Genomic DNA, 18,522 nt, shown 5'->3' with positions numbered 1-18,522 from the left:
AGCATGTCTTTCTCTCCCCCAGCATGTCTTTCTCTCCCCTAGCAAGTCCTTCTCTCCCCCAGCATGTCCTTCTCTCCCCCAGCATGTCCTTCTCTCCCCCAGCATGTCCTTCTCTCTCCCAGCATGTCATTCTCTCCCCAGCATGTCCTTCTCTCCCCCAGCATGTCCTTCTCTCCCCAGCATCTCCCCCAGCATGTCCTTCTCTCCCCCAGCATGTCCTTCTCTCACCCAGCATCTCCTTCTCTCCCCAGCATGTCCTTCTCTCCCCCAGCATGTCCTTCTCTCCCCCAGCATGTCCTTCTCTACCCCAGCATGTCTTTCTCTCACCCAGCATGTCCTTCTCTCCCCCAGCATGTCTTTCTCTCTCCCCCAGCATGTCCTTCTCTCCCCCAGCATGTCTTCTCCCCCAGCATGTCCTTCTCTCCCCCAGCATGCCTTTCTCTCCCCCAGCATGTCATTCTCTCCCCAGCATGACCTTCTCTCCCCCAGCATGTCTTTCTCTCTACCCCAGCATGTCTTTCTCTCTACCCCAGCATGTCCTTCTCTCCCCTAGCATGTCCTTCTCTCCCCCAGCATGTCCTTTTCTCCCCCAGCATGTCATTTTCTCCCCCAGCATGTCCTTCTCTCTTCAGCATGTCCTTCTCTCCCCAGCATGTCCTTCTCTCCCCCAGCATTTCTTCCTCTCCCCCAGCATGTCCTTCTCTCTTCAGCATGTCCTTCTCTCCCCAGCATGTCATTCTCTCCCCAGCATGTCCTTCTCTCCCCAGCATGTCCTTCTCTCCCCAGCATGTCCTTCTCTCCCCAGCATGTCCTTCTCTACCCAGCATGTCCTTCTCTCCCCAGCATGTCCTTCTCTCCCCAGCATGTCCTTCTCTCCCCCAGCATGTCCTTTCCTCCCCAGCATGTCCTTCTCTCCCCAGCATCTCCCCCAGCATGTCCTTCTCTCCCCCAGCATGTCCTTCTCTCACCCAGCATCTCCTTCTCTCCCCAGCATGTCCTTCTCTCCCCAGCATGTCCTTCTCTCCCCAGCATGTCCTTCTCTCCCCAGCATGTCCTTCTCTCCCCAGCATGTCCTTCTCTCCCCAGCATGTCCTTCTCTCCCCAGCATGTCCTTCTCTCCCCCAGCATGTCCTTTCCTCCCCAGCATGTCCTTCTCTCCCCAGCATCTCCCCCAGCATGTCCTTCTCTCCCCCAGCATGTCCTTCTCTCACCCAGCATCTCCTTCTCTCCCCAGCATGTCCTTCTCTCCCCAGCATGTCCTTCTCTCCCCAGCATGTCCTTCTCTCCCCCAGCATGTCCTTCTCTCCCCCAGCATGTCCTTCTCTACCCCAGCATGTCTTTCTCTCACCCAGCATGTCCTTCTCTCCCCCAGCATGTCTTTCTCTCTCCCCCAGCATGTCCTTCTCTCCCCCAGCATGTCTTCTCCCCCAGCATGTCCTTCTCTCCCCCAGCATGTCCTTCTCTCCCCCAGCATCTCCTTCTCTCCCCAGCATGACCTTCTCTCCCCCAGCATGTCTTTCTCTCTACCCCAGCATGTCTTTCTCTCTACCCCAGCATGTCCTCTCCCCCAGCATGTCCTTCTCTCCCCTAGCATGTCCTTCTCTCCCCTAGCATGTCCTTCTCTCCCCCAGCATGTCCTTTTCTCCCCCAGCATGTCATTTTCTCCCCCAGCATGTCCTTCTCTCTTCAGCATGTCCTTCTCTCCCCCAGCATTTCTTCCTCTCCCCCAGCATGTCCTTCTCTCTTCAGCATGTCCTTCTCTCCCCAGCATGTCCTTCTCTCCCCAGCATGTCCTTCTCTCCCCAGCATGTCCTTCTCTCCCCAGCATGTCCTTCTCTCCCCAGCATGTCCTTCTCTCCCCAGCATGTCCTTCTCTCCCCAGCATGTCCTTCTCTCCCCAGCATGTCCTTCTCTCCCCAGCATGTCCTTCTCTCCCCCAGCATGTCCTTCTCTCCCCCAGCATGTCCTTTCCTCCCCAGCATGTCCTTCTCTCCCCAGCATCTCCCCCAGCATGTCCTTCTCTCCCCCAGCATGTCCTTCTCTCACCCAGCATCTCCTTCTCTCCCCAGCATGTCCTTCTCTCCCCAGCATGTCCTTCTCTCCCCAGCATGTCCTTCTCTCCCCCAGCATGTCCTTCTCTCCCCCAGCATGTCCTTCTCTACCCCAGCATGTCTTTCTCTCACCCAGCATGTCCTTCTCTCCCCCAGCATGTCTTTCTCTCTCCCCCAGCATGTCCTTCTCTCCCCCAGCATGTCTTCTCCCCCAGCATGTCCTTCTCTCCCCCAGCATGTCCTTCTCTCACCCAGCATCTCCTTCTCTCCCCAGCATGTCCTTCTCTCCCCAGCATGTCCTTCTCTCCCCAGCATGTCCTTCTCTCCCCCAGCATGTCCTTCTCTCCCCCAGCATGTCTTCTCCCCCAGCATGTCCTTCTCTCACCCAGCATCTCCTTCTCTCCCCAGCATGTCCTTCTCTCCCCCAGCATGTCCTTCTCTCCCCAGCATGTCCTTCTCTCCCCAGCATGTCCTTCTCTCCCCCAGCATGTCCTTCTCTCCCGCAGCATGTCCTTCTCTCCCCCAGCATGTCTTTCTCTCCCCAGCATGTCCTTCTCTACCCCAGCATGTCTTTCTCTCACCCAGCATGTCTTTCTCTCCCCCAGCATGTCTTTCTCTCCCCCAGCATGTCTTTCTCTCCCCCAGCATGTCCTTCTCTCCCCCAGCATGTCCTTCTCTCCCCCAGCATGTCCTTCTCTCTCCCAGCATGTCATTCTCTCCCCAGCATGTCCTTCTCTCCCCCAGCATGTCCTTCTCTCCCCAGCATCTCCCCCAGCATTTCCTTCTCTCCCCCAGCATGTCCTTCTCTCACCCAGCATCTCCTTCTCTCCCCAGCATGTCCTTCTCTCCCCAGCATGTCCTTCTCTCCCCAGCATGTCCTTCTCTCCCCCAGCATGTCCTTCTCTCCCCCAGCATGTCCTTCTCTACCCCAGCATGTCTTTCTCTCACCCAGCATGTCCTTCTCTCCCCCAGCATGTCTTTCTCTCTCCCCCAGCATGTCCTTCTCTCCCCCAGCATGTCTTCTCCCCCAGCATGTCCTTCTCTCCCCCAGCATGCCTTTCTCTCCCCCAGCATGTCATTCTCTCCCCAGCATGACCTTCTCTCCCCCAGCATGTCTTTCTCTCTACCCCAGCATGTCTTTCTCTCTACCCCAGCATGTCCTCTCCCCCAGCATGTCCTTCTCTCCCCTAGCATGTCCTTCTCTCCCCCAGCATGTCCTTTTCTCCCCCAGCATGTCATTTTCTCCCCCAGCATGTCCTTCTCTCTTCAGCATGTCCTTCTCTCCCCAGCATGTCCTTCTCTCCCCAGCATCTCCCCCAGCATTTCCTTCTCTCCCCCAGCATGTCCTTCTCTCACCCAGCATCTCCTTCTCTCCCCAGCATGTCCTTCTCTCCCCAGCATGTCCTTCTCTCCCCAGCATGTCCTTCTCTCCCCCAGCATGTCCTTCTCTCCCCCAGCATGTCCTTCTCTACCCCAGCATGTCTTTCTCTCACCCAGCATGTCCTTCTCTCCCCCAGCATGTCTTTCTCTCTCCCCCAGCATGTCCTTCTCTCCCCCAGCATGTCTTCTCCCCCAGCATGTCCTTCTCTCCCCCAGCATGCCTTTCTCTCCCCCAGCATGTCATTCTCTCCCCAGCATGACCTTCTCTCCCCCAGCATGTCTTTCTCTCTACCCCAGCATGTCTTTCTCTCTACCCCAGCATGTCCTCTCCCCCAGCATGTCCTTCTCTCCCCTAGCATGTCCTTCTCTCCCCCAGCATGTCCTTTTCTCCCCCAGCATGTCCTTCTCTCTTCAGCATGTCCTTCTCTCCCCAGCATGTCCTTCTCTCCCCCAGCATTTCTTCCTCTCCCCCAGCATGTCCTTCTCTCTTCAGCATGTCCTTCTCTCCCCAGCATGTCCTTCTCTCCCCAGCATGTCCTTCTCTCCCCAGCATGTCCTTCTCTCCCCAGCATGTCCTTCTCTCCCCAGCATGTCCTTCTCTCCCCAGCATGTCCTTCTCTCCCCAGCATGTCCTTCTCTCCCCAGCATGTCCTTCTCTCCCCCAGCATGTCCTTTCCTCCCCAGCATGTCCTTCTCTCCCCAGCATCTCCCCCAGCATGTCCTTCTCTCCCCCAGCATGTCCTTCTCTCACCCAGCATCTCCTTCTCTCCCCAGCATGTCCTTCTCTCCCCAGCATGTCCTTCTCTCCCCAGCATGTCCTTCTCTCCCCCAGCATGTCCTTCTCTCCCCCAGCATGTCCTTCTCTACCCCAGCATGTCTTTCTCTCACCCAGCATGTCCTTCTCTCCCCCAGCATGTCTTTCTCTCTCCCCCAGCATGTCCTTCTCTCCCCCAGCATGTCTTCTCCCCCAGCATGTCCTTCTCTCCCCCAGCATGTCCTTCTCTCCCCCAGCATGTCCTTCTCTCCCCCAGCATCTCCTTCTCTCCCCAGCATGACCTTCTCTCCCCCAGCATGTCTTTCTCTCTAACCCAGCATGTCTTTCTCTCTACCCCAGCATGTCCTCTCCCCCAGCATGTCCTTCTCTCCCCTAGCATGTCCTTCTCTCCCCCAGCATGTCCTTTTCTCCCCCAGCATGTCATTTTCTCCCCCAGCATGTCATTTTCTCCCCCAGCATGTCCTTCTCTCTTCAGCATGTCCTTCTCTCCCCAGCATTTCTTCCTCTCCCCCAGCATGTCCTTCTCTCTTCAGCATGTCCTTCTCTCCCCAGCATGTCCTTCTCTCCCCAGCATGTCCTTCTCTCCCCAGCATGTCCTTCTCTCCCCAGCATGTCCTTCTCTCCCCAGCATGTCCTTCTCTCCCCAGCATGTCCTTCTCTCCCCAGCATGTCCTTCTCTCCCCAGCATGTCCTTCTCTCCCCAGCATGTCCTTCTCTCCCCCAGCATGTCCTTCTCTCCCCCAGCATGTCCTTTCCTCCCCAGCATGTCCTTCTCTCCCCAGCATCTCCCCCAGCATGTCCTTCTCTCCCCCAGCATGTCCTTCTCTCACCCAGCATCAACTTCTCTCCCCAGCATCTCCTTCTCTCCCCAGCATGTCCTTCTCTCCCCAGCATGTCCTTCTCTCCCCAGTATGTCCTTCTCTCCCCCAGCATGTCCTTCTCTCCCCCAGCATGTCCTTCTCTACCCCAGCATGTCTTTCTCTCACCCAGCATGTCCTTCTCTCCCCCAGCATGTCTTTCTCTCTCCCCCAGCATGTCCTTCTCTCCCCCAGCATGTCTTCTCCCCCAGCATGTCCTTCTCTCCCCCAGCATGTCCTTCTCTCACCCAGCATCTCCTTCTCTCCCCAGCATGTCCTTCTCTCCCCAGCATGTCCTTCTCTCCCCAGCATGTCCTTCTCTCCCCCAGCATGTCCTTCTCTCCCCCAGCATGTCCTTCTCTACCCCAGCATGTCTTTCTCTCACCCAGCATGTCCTTCTCTCCCCCAGCATGTCTTTCTCTCTCCCCCAGCATGTCCTTCTCTCCCCCAGCATGTCTTCTCCCCCAGCATGTCCTTCTCTCCCCCAGCATGCCTTTCTCTCCCCCAGCATGTCATTCTCTCCCCAGCATGACCTTCTCTCCCCCAGCATGTCTTTCTCTCTACCCCAGCATGTCTTTCTCTCTACCCCAGCATGTCCTCTCCCCCAGCATGTCCTTCTCTCCCCTAGCATGTCCTTCTCTCCCCCAGCATGTCCTTTTCTCCCCCAGCATGTCATTTTCTCCCCCAGCATGTCCTTCTCTCTTCAGCATGTCCTTCTCTCCCCAGCATGTCCTTCTCTCCCCAGCATGTCCTTCTGTCCCCCAGCATTTCTTCCTCTCCCCCAGCATGTCCTTCTCTCTTCAGCATGTCCTTCTCTCTTCAGCATGTCCTTCTCTCCCCAGCATGTCCTTCTCTCCCCAGCATGTCCTTCTCTCCCCAGCATGTCCTTCTCTCCCCAGCATGTCCTTCTCTCCCCAGCATGTCCTTCTCTCCCCAGCATGTCCTTCTCTCCCCCAGCATGTCCTTCTCTCCCCCAGCATGTCCTTTCCTCCCCAGCATGTCCTTCTGTCCCCCAGCATGTCCTTGTCCTTCTGTCCCCCAGCATGTCCTTCTCTCCCCAGCATGTCCTTCTCTCCCCAGCGTGTCCTTCTCTCCCCCAGCGTGTTCTTCTCTCCCCCAGCGTGTTCTTCTCTCCCCCAGCGTGTTCTTCTCTCCCCCAGCGTGTTCTTCTCTCCCCCAGCGTGTTCTTCTCTCCCCCAGCGTGTCCTTCTCTCCCCAGCATGTCCTTCTCTCCCCAACATGTCTTTCTCTCCCCCCCAGCATTTCCTTCTCTCCCCCACTTCTCTCCCCCAGAATGTCTTTCTCTCTCCTCTCCCCAGCACGTCTTTCTCTCTCCTCTCCCCAGCATGTTTTTCTCTCTCCTCAGCACGTTTTTCTCTCTCCTCTCCCCACCATGTTTTTCTCTCTCCCCTGCATGTCTTTCTCTCTCCTCTCCCCAGCACGTCTTTCTCTCTCCTCTCCACTATGTCTTTATTTTATTATATACTTTATATCATTATTTCTATCTGATCCTCCTTATGTTTTTATCTTATTCATTTCCCCTCATGTATATTTTTTGTTCCTCCCAAAGCCTCTTTCCCCCGCCCCCATATTTCTTCTCTCTCACATGCTTTCTTTCTATTTCACAACCCCTCATACCTTTCTTTACCCTCTTATGTATTTCTCTCCTACTTTATTTTCCCTTTGGGTTTTTTCTCTTCCTTTGTAGATCTCTTCACCTTTCATGTCTGTTTCTCCCCCTGGTCTGTCCCCTCCCTCTCACCTCTCTCCTGAGGCCCCACCCTGTGACCCAGGCAGTTGCTTTCTGTCTTTGCTTGTGCAAAGTACTCTGTTCCTGCTTGAGCTCTGCCTTTGTTCCTATGATTGCCTGTCTAGGATTGTACTTCTGCTTGGACCTGACTACCGCCACCCAGACCACTGTCTGAGGCCTCCCCCACTCAGTGCCCATCAGTGAGGAAGGGATTGCCTCTTGTGTCTGTGTCCTGTAGCTCAATGACTTGCAGAAAGGGGTCCAGGACAGCAGTACTGTCTGTCCCCCCCTTGGCGGTGGCTGGGCACCTGCAGATATTTGCTAAGGAAATGACTTCTAAAACATGTTTTGTTTTTCTTTTCAGCTACGGATGACAAATATTACAGGTAATTTAAATACAGCATGCATTTTATTATCTGCAGTTTGTACAGTCGCAATGATGCATTGCAATAGAAGAATGGATTTTTTTAGCTGCACCGTAGACGCAGAACTTGATAAAAACCCACCATATAATCCCGGTGTCAGTCAGCTCCTTGTGACGTGGGGTATGTCCCTTTATCTCCCTGTGCCTCAGGCACCAAACACCTCTACGGGGCAGGGACTCGGGGCTGCAAAAATGTATATGCACAAGGCTGCTGCATTCACTGTCAGCGCTGTGCAAGAAAAACGTTTATCCTGTAACTCCTCCCTACGTCTTCTTATTGCGCCTCCCTAAGTAACAGACTCGGGTACATTGGGAACAATTGCAGCAAAGATATTGGCGCTAGGAGATGCAGCGGCTGTGTTCCAACTTTGTGTGTGTGTATATTTATTTATATATATATATATACTTAGTTAAGTTATGGTGGGTAAAAAAAGTGACAAAAACCCTCCACAGCAAAGCATATAGCAAATGGAAATATTCCTTTACACTCATTTGCATGTATATGTGCAGACCTGTCTAAGACATGCAAATGAGCAAACAGGAATATTTCCATTTGCTATACATACATACAGACATACATACATACATACATACATTATATATTCTGTAAGGATCCCTAGAGATTCAATACACCGGCACAAAAGATAACCACAAAAAGTTGTTTATTGGGCTTCAGAATGCACACATATACCCAACGTTTCGGTCTCCAGGGCATATGTGTGTATTTTGGACCACTTTATGTTATTATCTCTTGTGCTGTGCCGGTATATTGGATCTCTTGGGATCCTTACAGACTGCAAATACACGTGCCTCTGCTGAGGCCTTATTTTCATTGTGTGCAACCATATTCTCTCTCTAAGATATATATTCATATATATATATATATATATATATATATATATATATATATATATATATATATATATATATAATATATATAATATATATCTATTTCACCCCCATATATAGGAACCACAGATGCAATATATTTCATACTCTCACTGCCTTTCATGTGTGTAACAGAAACATTCCTATATTAAACTGGTTGAACCAGGGACCTAACAATCTACTGTGATTCAGAGCCAAACACAGCGAGATACAATGAATGTATGCCAATGGCAGCATCCATTCACATATTCTGTATTGTGCAGGGGATTCAAAAGCAGCCAGTGTGATTATGGTGACTCACAGGGGGTCTCTCTTTCCTTGTAGCAAAAAATTTGTTCGACCAATATGGCGCCCCAAATTACCACCTATTTCTAGCTGGGGGTGAGTACTTAGCCCAACAGGATTGTAAATCTGAGGTGTTGTGTGAGGGTTGTACCTCTTCTGTTAATTCTCTCATAATTCAGTGATTTCTGACTTTCAACCCGGCTCTGTGTGAGCAACTGATGTGTGCAAGACAGCAATCCCAATATTTAAGAGGGTGGCCCCTAGCTCTGACAGAAGGCTGGGGAAAGTAGGACTGGCATCGGGCAGGAGGTATATGTTACTGGCAAGTGGTAAGCGAGAATGTGACTCGTGAGGCATTAGAGAAATGGCACTGATAGATATAAGTAGAGGTAGTAAAGAAGGAGTAGTTGCTGGGATAGCTAACATGGGCACTGGAAGACTACAAGTATTTATAATACTCACTGTCATTGGTCTTGGGCTTCTTTTGTAGTTCGGGGGAGGAGGAGGTGACGACCAATGAGGTGGAAGAGGAGTCGTCGTCCACGGATGAGGAAGTGCAGAAGAAGGTGGTGAAGGAGGAGGTGACGGAGCAGGGGGAGGAGGTGACGGAGCAGGGGGAGGAGGTGACGGAGCAGGGGGAGGAGGTGACGGAGCAGGGAGAGGAAGTTAAACAGCAGGGGGAGGTGAAACAGCAGGAGGAGGTGAAACAACAGGAGGAGGTGGTGAAACAACAGGAGGAGGAGGTGAAACAGCAGGGGGAGGAGGTGAAACAGCAGGAGGACGAGGTGAAACAGCAGGGGGAGGAGGTGAAACAACAGGAGGAGGAGGTGAAACAGCAGGGGGAGGAGGTGAAACAGCAGGGGGAGGAGGTGAAACAGCAGGGGGAGGAGGTGAAACAGCAGGAGGACGAGGTGAAACAGCAGGGGGAGGAGGTGAAACAACAGGAGGAGGAGGTGAAACAGCAGGGGGAGGAGGTGAAACAGCAGGGGGAGGAGGTGAAACAGCAGGAGGAGGAGGTGAAACAGCAGGGGGAGGAGGTGAAACAGCAGGGGGAGGAGGTGAAACAGCAGGAGGAGGAGGTGAAGGAGCAGGAGGAGGAGATGAAACAGCAGGAGGAGGAGGTGAAACAGCAGGGGGAGGAGGTGAAACAGCAGGGGGAGGAGGTGAAACAGCAGGGGGAGGAGGTGAAACAGCAGGAGGAGGAGGTGAAACAGCAGGGGGAGGAGGTGAAACAGCAGGGGGAGGAGGTGAAACAGCAGGGGGAGGAGGTGAAACAGCAGGAGGAGGAGGTGAAACAGCAGGGGGAGGAGGTGAAACAGCAGGGGGGGGAGGTGAAACAGCAGGGGGAGGAGGTGAAACAGCAGGGGGAGGAGGTGAAACAGCAGGGGGAGGAGGTGAAACAGCAGGGGGAGGAGGTGAAACAGCAGGAGGAGGAGGTGAAACAGCAGGAGGAGGAGGTGAAACAGCAGGGGGCGGAGGTGAAACAGCAGGGGGCGGAGGTGAAACAGCAGGGGGAGGAGGTGAAACAGCAGGAGGAGGAGGTGAAACAGCAGGAGGAGGAGGTGAAACAGCAGGAGGAGGAGGTGAAACATCAGGAGGAGGAGGTGAAACAGCAGGAGGAGGAGGTGAAGGAGTACGACGTGGATGAGGCAAAGCAGGCGGAGGAGGTCTCTCTCATTAGACGGGCTCTCCGTACAATGAGAGCCCTGTTCCATCGGGCAGCTCCGGAGGCAGCAGAACAGTAAGTTCTTTAGAGTGAAGCTGCCACTGCCAATGAACACATAGGGTCACAGGCGCACTGTAATAGCAGCAATATAGATCAATTGCCGGTGCTCTTGGAGATGGGGAAGATCCCGTACTACCCCAGGGAGATCACGAAGTAGAAGGAAAGCACCCAGGCACACGGTCTTGTAAAAATGTAAATGTAATGACAATGCCAACGTTTCGACCACATAAGCAGTCTTTTCTTCTACTTCGCTGCCACTGCCAATGCCGTGCATGGAGGGTCGGGTAGGAAAGTGAATGTGTCGCGGGCCATGAACTTTCAGACCAAAAGTATAATTCTTTGCAAACCTACAATGTTCAAAAACCGCACAAACATACTAAATTCCACCCACTGTATGTCTCTATTCATTTTTTTTTCCTCAGGAATTTGTTTTTATATATATATATAAATATTTATTATATATGTATGTATCTTCCTCTCTCTTTCTCTCTTTTTCTCTCTCCCAATGACAGCCTATGAGAGCGCGCACAGACAAACATATTTTGAGTTTTTTTATATATATTTATATACAAATTTACATTTGCTTTCCTTTAATGGAGTGTAAGCACATTAGATTAAAAAAAATATATATATATATATATAACTATATAGAGCGAGAGCAGTGACTTTGTCCAAAAAAATGTAATTTGCAAAGAAATATAAATTTCGCTACAAATTCAAACTGGAAAAAAATTCACCCATCTTTACCGTTATCTGCAGAGATACGGTGTTTGAGTTCAATGCAGTTTGGGGGATGTACGCAGGTTACATGTAGAAAAGTGGTTTTTGTGTTGTGCTGTGTCTAACAATTTGTCTTTCCTCCCTCCAGGCGAGCACCGCGCAGGCGCAGGTAAATAATACCATGATTAACACCTTCTGTCACAGATATGTACACACACACTTGAGCCACACTGCGCTGTGCACCCGCATACACACTTATATATATTAGTATTTATATATCATTAATATATATATATACAGTGTTCGACAATTGTATACATTTACTCGCCCGGGGCGGGTGGATTTAACCCCCGGGCGAGTAAATATTGGCACAAGCAGCACACGTGTATTTTTTAAATTTCCCGCCGCTCGCGCTGCTGTTTTTCCCGCGCTCGCGCTGGAGAAAAAAAAAAAAGCCGGCTCTCTGATCACTGCCTTCGCTCCTCCTCTCAGCAACTTTCCCTCCTCAGCTCTTCCACTCCTCCCCCTTCCGCCAGCCAGCCCTTTCCACGCCTGTCTGCCTCAGGCCCCTGCAGGGCCATCTGTCACCCCCCCTCCCTCCCTCCCATCGGGACATCCGCCCCCCCCCCTCCCTCCCATCGGGCCATCCGCGTCCCCCCCCCCTCCCTCCCATCGGGCCATCCGCGTCCCCTCGCATCGGCCATCCACCACCCCCCTCCCATCGGGCCATCCACCACCCCCTCCCATCGGGCCATCCACCCCCCCCCCCTCACCTCAATCTCTCCCGGCCTCCGTGCCCCCCCCCCCCCCCTCACCCGTGCCTCTCCCTGCTCTAAGCAGGGGAAATCCCCTCACCGGAGCCTCTCCCTGCTCTAAGCAGGGGAAATCCCCTCACCGGAGCCTCTCCCGAAAATCCCCTCACCGGGGCCTCTGCCTGCTCTAAGCAGGGGAAATCCCCTCACAGGGGCCTCTGCCTGCTCTAAGCAGGGGAAATCCCCTCACCGGAGCCTCTCCCTGCTCTAAGCAGGGGAAATCCCCTCACCGGAGCCTCTCCCTGCTCTAAGCAGGGGAAATCCCCTCACCGGAGCCTCACCCTGCTCTAAGCAGGGGAAATCCCCTCACCGGAGCCTCACCCTGCTCTAAGCAGGGGAAATCCCCTCACCGGGGCCTCTGCCTGCTCTAAGCAGGGGAAATCCCCTAACCGGGGCCTCTGCCTGCTCTAAGCAGGGGAAATCCCCTCACAGGGGCCTCTGCCTGCTCTAAGCAGGGGAAATCCCCTCACAGGGGCCTCTGCCTGCTCTAAGCAGGGGAAATCCCCTCACCGGAGCCTCACCCTGCTCTAAGCAGGGGAAATCCCCTCACCGGAGCCTCACCCTGCTCTAAGCAGGGGAAATCCCCTCACCGGAGCCTCACCCTGCTCTAAGCAGGGGAAATCCCCTCACCGGAGCCTCTCCCGGAAATCCCCTCACCGGAGCCTCTCCCGGAAATCCCCTCACCGGAGCCTCTGCCTGCTCTAAGCAGGGGAAATCCCCTCACCGGAGCCTCACCCTGCTCTAAGCAGGGGAAATCCCCTCACCGGAGCCTCTCCCGGAAATCCCCTCACCGGAGCCTCTGCCTGCTCTAAGCAGGGGAAATCCCCTCACCGGAGCCTCACCCTGCTCGGTCTAAGCAGGATACTGCGGTGTCGGCGTCCCCCTCTGGAGGGGGCGCGGCCCCTTGCAGAGGCCCTCCTGCCGTGCGGAGGCCCCCCTGCCTTGCAGAGGCCCTCCTGCCGTGCGGAGGCCCCGCTGCCATGTGCGACCCCCTGCCTTGCAGAGGCCCTCCTGCCGTGCGGAGGCCCCCGCTGCCATGTGCGACCCCCTGCCTTGCGGGTGAGTGTTTGTGTGTGTGAGTGACAGACTGTGTGTGTGTGTGAGTTTGTCTGAGTGAGAGTGGGTGTCTGTGAGTGTGTCACCCTCTCTCCCTCTCCCTGTGTCACCCTCTCCCTGTGTCACCCTCTCCCTGTGTCACCCTCTCTCTCCCTCCCTCTCCCTGTGTCACCCTCTCCCTCTCCCTGTGTCACCCTCTCCATGTGTCACCCTCTCCGTGTGTCACCCTCTCCGTGTGTCACCCTCTCCGTGTGTCACCCTCTCCGTGTGTCACCCTCTCCGTGTCACCCTCTCCGTGTCACCCTCCCTCTCCGTGTCACCCTCCCTCTCCGTATCACCCTCCCTCTCCCTCCGTCACCCTCCCTCTCCCTGTGTCACCCTCCCTCTCCCTGTGTCACCCTCTCCCTCTCCCTGTGTCACCCTCTCCCTCTCCCTGTGTCACCCTCTCCCTCTCCCTGTGTCACCCTCTCCCTGTGTCACCCTCTCTCTCCCTCTCCCTGTGTCACCCTGTCTCTGTGTCACCCTGTCTCTGTGTCACCCTCTCCCTCTCCGTGTCACCCTCCCTGTCCCTGTCACCCTCCCTGTCACCCTCCCTCTCCCTGTCACCCTCCCTCTCCCTGTGTCACCCTCCCTCTCCCTGTGTCACCCTCCCTCTCCCTGTGTCACCCTCCCTCTCCCTGTGTCACCCACCCTCTCCCTCTCCCTGTGTCACCCTCTCCCTGTGTCACCCTCTCCGTGTCACCCTCCCTCTCCCTGTGTCACCCTCCCTCTCCCTGTGTCACCCTCCCTCTCCCTGTGTCACCCTCCCTCTCCCTGTGTCACCCTCTCTCTCCCTCTCCCTGTGTCACCCTCTCTCTCCCTCTCCCTGTGTCACCCTCTCTCTCCCTGTCCCTGTGTCACCCTGTCCCTGTGTCACCCTCTCCCTGTGTCACCCTCCCCCTGTGTCACCCTCTCCCTGTCCCTGTGTCACCCTCTCCCTGTCCCTGTGTCACCCTCTCCCTGTCCCTGTGTCACCCTCTCCCTGTGTCACCCACCCTCTCCTTGTGTCACCCACCCTCTCCTTGTGTCACCCACCCTCTCCCTGTGTCGCCCTCTCCCTCTCTCTGTCACCCTCTCTCTGTCACCCTCTCCCTCTCTCTGTCACACTCTCCCTCTCTCTGTCACCCTCTCCCTCTCTCTGTCACCCTCTCCCTCTCTCTGTCACCCTCTCTCTGTCACCCTCTCTCTGTCTCCCTCTCTCTGTCGCACTCTCTCTTTGTCTCTCATTCTCTCACTGTGTGTGTCTCTCATTCTCTCTCTTTCTCTGTGTGTCTCTTTCTCTGTGTGTCTGTCTTTCTCTCTGTGTGGGTGTGCCGCTCTCTGTGTGTGTGTGGGTGTCTGTCTGTCTGTCTCTCTCTGTCTCTCTCTGTGAAGCGCCGACGTCCAGACACTGGTTAAGGGGTTCAGGAAACTAGTCATTCACATCTGGCTTTTATTTCTAGATCCGACATTGACACACACACACACACACACGACTAATTGTAGTATAATGTAATACAATAAATACATTTATGTCAAAAACGAATGTTGTTCTGACTAGGAATTTATTAAATGTATTTTATTTATATATTTTATTTTAAAGCGGGGTTGGGGGCGGGACTAGGGGCGGAGTTGGGGGTGGGACTAGGGGCGGAGTTGGGGGCGGGACTAGGTGGCGAGTAGATTTTTTGGTTGGGCGAGTAGATTTTTGGGTGATTTGTCGAACACTGTATATATATATATATATATATATATATATATATATATATATATATATATATATATATATATATATATATATATATATATATATATATATATTATTATGGTAAAATATTTTATAAATAAATAAAATAAATAAATATATAAAGAAACGCACACGCACGCACACATTCACTCTCTCATTCTGTAGCAAAACTGGTGCAGAGAGACACTTTGATGTTACATCTATTAGCATTATCTTGATACATACACTTTGCAGAATCTCTGCTTGGACCTCCTGTAACCACTAGTTCTTGCTGATTTAAATACCCTTTTTTCTTTTTCAGGTGCTCCTGCCTCTGGAGCTGCCTCGGCAGATATTAGGTACAGTAAAGTCGCATAGTTCCCAGAAAACATGATTTTTGTGGATGTCTGGGAGTCTCTAGAGCAGGGCTGGTCGTTGCTATCGGTGCCAATGCACCGAGCCCTGCGGTTAAAGAGGACCTGTCTCTTCCCCACAAGTCTTAATGTGATTGTTGTGGGGGGGGGGGGAGGGGGAGAGCACGGCGCATCTGTAACTCTTGCCTTCTACTTTCGCCATCTCTTCCTGTCGGGTCCCTCATCGTGTCCTCGTGACGTCAAATGTCGTCACCTGACATTGTGGCAGCAACACATTGCTATAAGGGGACACCGCATGACGTCACAATGATTTTGACGTAGATTAAACAATTGGGGACAATATATGTGTAGGAAATAGCTTATCTTGTGTTTCTTTCTTTTAGAGAGACATCTTCCTCCTTATCTGGAACGTCGGTCAGAAAGTACTGCAGGAAGCACAGTCATTCATTGGAGAAGGTATGGAAGGGTGTCCCGGGAACTCATTTCAGATTAAAAGCAGTACCAGAGAGGCATCGTTATGTCCACAAACGACCAAACTGAACTAATGACTAATGTTATATTTAATCGCCTTCTTTCTCCCTCGCCCTGCCACTTGACTCTCGTGGGGGCGTAAATATGTTTGACAATGACTTCTCGTATTCAGAGTCCATGATCTATAAAGAGGCGACGCCCATGTTCTAATATTCATGTTAGTGTGAATGCAGAGCCATATCCTACCACTAATGATATTTCTTCACTTGGTGCAGGTCCTGTTCCATAAAATCAAAGGACAGGACCAGCCAGTACTGCAGGAAGCTGCTTACCATAAAGTTAAAGGTACGTGCTAGTGTTTAGGTCAGTATCTTTGGGGACAAAAGATGCTTATTTTGTAAGGGTTAATGAGAGGGTTGGATCTTAATAAACTGGACTGCTTAGTGGCGAGTAAACTGTAAGCTCTTTGGCTCAGTCTATGATGGTTTTTGCATTCTTCTGCCGGCCCGGGTTTCAAGACCAAGACCTTGTTCCCCTCACATCACGGGAACGGGGCAGCTAGTACTGTAGGATGCAGAGCCTCAGTGAGGACTAGGTAATTACAATGCTGTAAATATTCTGTCACAGTACCCTCGTCTCTCTCCATCTATCTCTGTCCCCTGTTACCATCTCTCCCTACAATTCTACCTGCAGGTGTAATCCAGCAGAGAGGAGACATTTCCATATATTCTCAAATATGGAGATTATTGTAGAGATAGAAAAGTGCATGTTGGCTTAATTTCAGTGATCTTTGCCACGGTGGCGGCAGCTTTTTATCACACAAATTATTACCGATACATTCAGCAAAAGATTTTGTGAACTTTAAAAATGTGCAGAATAGTTTGGAAAGGGTGCACAAAAAAAGAGAAAACCATCAGTCAAAATTGAAAAACTTTATAAATTGACTCAATATTACATAAAAAATCACACATATATATCTTATATTAGTGAAAGCACTGTATGCCTGCCTGCCTGCCTGCCTGGATGTCCGGTGTCCCTAGGGGAAATCTCATTGGTCCCTTGGGCCGCCCCCGCACACCTCTCATTGGCCTGAGGTGGAGGCACACCTGTCATAGGCCTGAGGCGGAGTGACGGGCGGGCCAAACACACACACACACACCCACACACTCTCTCTCTCTACCCTCCTTAACGGCTGACACACACACACACACACACACACACACACACACACTCTCTCTCTCCACCCTCCTTAACGGCTGCCCGGCCTTGACACACCCCCCCCCCGCCCTTCCCGGCCGCTGGCCCGCAACAACGGAACCCCCCCTATCACCACTCCGCGGGACCTCAACATCACCCTCTCCCCCGGTGCTCCCTCTCCCCCGGTGCTTCCCCTCCCCCACCCCCCCCCAGAGCATCCGCTCTCCCGGTGCTCACCCGCTCTCCCGGTGCTCACCCGCTCTCCCTGTGCTCCCTCTCCCCCGGTGCTCCCCCCCCCCCCCCGGTGCTTTCCCCCCCCCCAGAGCACGCTGTCGCCGCTCTCACCTTCAGGCCTAGAGGCCGCGCCCCCAGCTCACCATCCCCGCGAGCGCTGCTCCCGCTCTCTCAGTTGGGAGCTGTACGGGCCGCGGCCCACACCACCTCCTGACCTGAGCGTCTCAGCTCCGCATCGCCGGGGGAAACGGAGACCGCCGAGGAACCCGAGGAGGAGGAGGAGCGCGGCCCGGTGCGAGGTAAGTAACCGCACGGGAAGGGATCTTTCACCCCCCCCGGCCCGGCGCTTCACCCCACCCGGCCCGGCGCTTCACCCCCCCCCCCCCCCCCGGCCTGGCCCTTCACCCGGCCCTGCCCTTCACCCCCCCCCCCGGCCATGCCCTTCACTGCCCCCCCCGGCCATGCCCTTCGCCCCCCCCGGCCCTGCCCTTCGCCCCCCCCGGCCCTGCCCTTCGCCCCCGACCTTCGCCCCCTGCCCTCCCTGCCTTCGCCCCCACCCTCCCTGCCCTTCGCTCCCACCCTCCCTGCCCTTCGCTCCCACCCTCCCTGCCCTTCGCTCCCGCCCTCCCTGCCCTTCGCTCCCTGCCCTTCGCCCCCACCCTCCCTGCCCTACACACGTACACACACGTACACACACGTACACACACGTACACACACACACGTAGGCACACGTATACACACACACGCGTAGACACACACACACGTATACACACACACGTGTACACACACACGTATACATACACACGTAGACACACGTATACACGTAGACACGCAGGCACACATAGACACGCAGGCACACGTAGACACGCAGGCACACATAGACACGCAGGCACACGTAGACACACAGGCACACGCAGACACCCGCAGACACGTACACACTCACGTGTACACACACACACGTAGGCACACACGCATACACACACACGCGTACACACACACGTACACACACGTATACACACACGTATACATACACATGTAGACACACGTATACACACAGGCACACGTTGACACACGTATACACGCAGACGCACGTAGACACGCAGACGCACGTATACACGCACGCACACGCAAGTAGACACGCACACGCACGTAGACACGCACACGCACGTAGACACGCACACGCACGTAGACACACACGTAGACACGCACACGTGCACATAGACACGCACACGTGCACGTAGACACGCACATGTGCACGTAGGCACGCGCACGTAGACACGCACACGTGCACGTAGACACGCACACGTGCACGTAGACACGCACACGTGCACGTAGACACGCACACGTGCACGTAGACACGCACACGTGCACGTAGACACGCACACATGCACGTAGACACGCACACGTGCACGTATACACACACACACACGTATACATACACACGTAGACACACGTATACACACACACGTGTACACACACGTATACATACACACGTAGACACACGTATACACGCAGACGCGCGTAGACACGCACACGCGCGTAGACACGCGCGCGCAGACACGCACGCGCACGTAGACACGCGCACGTAGACATGCACACGCGCACACACGTATACATACACACACACACACACACACACGTATACATACACACACACACGTATACATACACACACACACACACACACACACACACACACACGTATACATACACACACACACACACACACACGTATACATACACACACACACGTATACATACACATCATGTATACACAC

General features: G+C 53.8%; 1 protein-coding gene across 1 annotated transcript in view; it reads left to right on the top strand.

The window, feature by feature from the left end:
• Positions 1-18,522, top strand: part of LOC142474893 (uncharacterized) — a gene marked incomplete at its 5' end in the record, with an annotated part of 63,246 nt that overhangs the window by 39,166 nt on the left and 5,558 nt on the right. The window contains 7 exons of the mRNA XM_075581036.1: positions 7,178-7,199; positions 8,450-8,506; positions 8,901-8,991; positions 11,005-11,025; positions 14,791-14,827; positions 15,226-15,298; positions 15,589-15,658. Of these exons, the coding sequence (XP_075437151.1) occupies positions 7,178-7,199; positions 8,450-8,506; positions 8,901-8,991; positions 11,005-11,025; positions 14,791-14,827; positions 15,226-15,298; positions 15,589-15,658 (371 nt within the window). The remainder of the gene's footprint in view (positions 1-7,177; positions 7,200-8,449; positions 8,507-8,900; positions 8,992-11,004; positions 11,026-14,790; positions 14,828-15,225; positions 15,299-15,588; positions 15,659-18,522) is intronic.

The sequence above is a fragment of the Ascaphus truei genome, unplaced genomic scaffold (genome assembly GCF_040206685.1).
Source record: "Ascaphus truei isolate aAscTru1 unplaced genomic scaffold, aAscTru1.hap1 HAP1_SCAFFOLD_1014, whole genome shotgun sequence".
NCBI lineage: Eukaryota > Metazoa > Chordata > Amphibia > Anura > Ascaphidae > Ascaphus > Ascaphus truei.
This window is presented reverse-complemented; position numbering and strand designations above follow the sequence as displayed.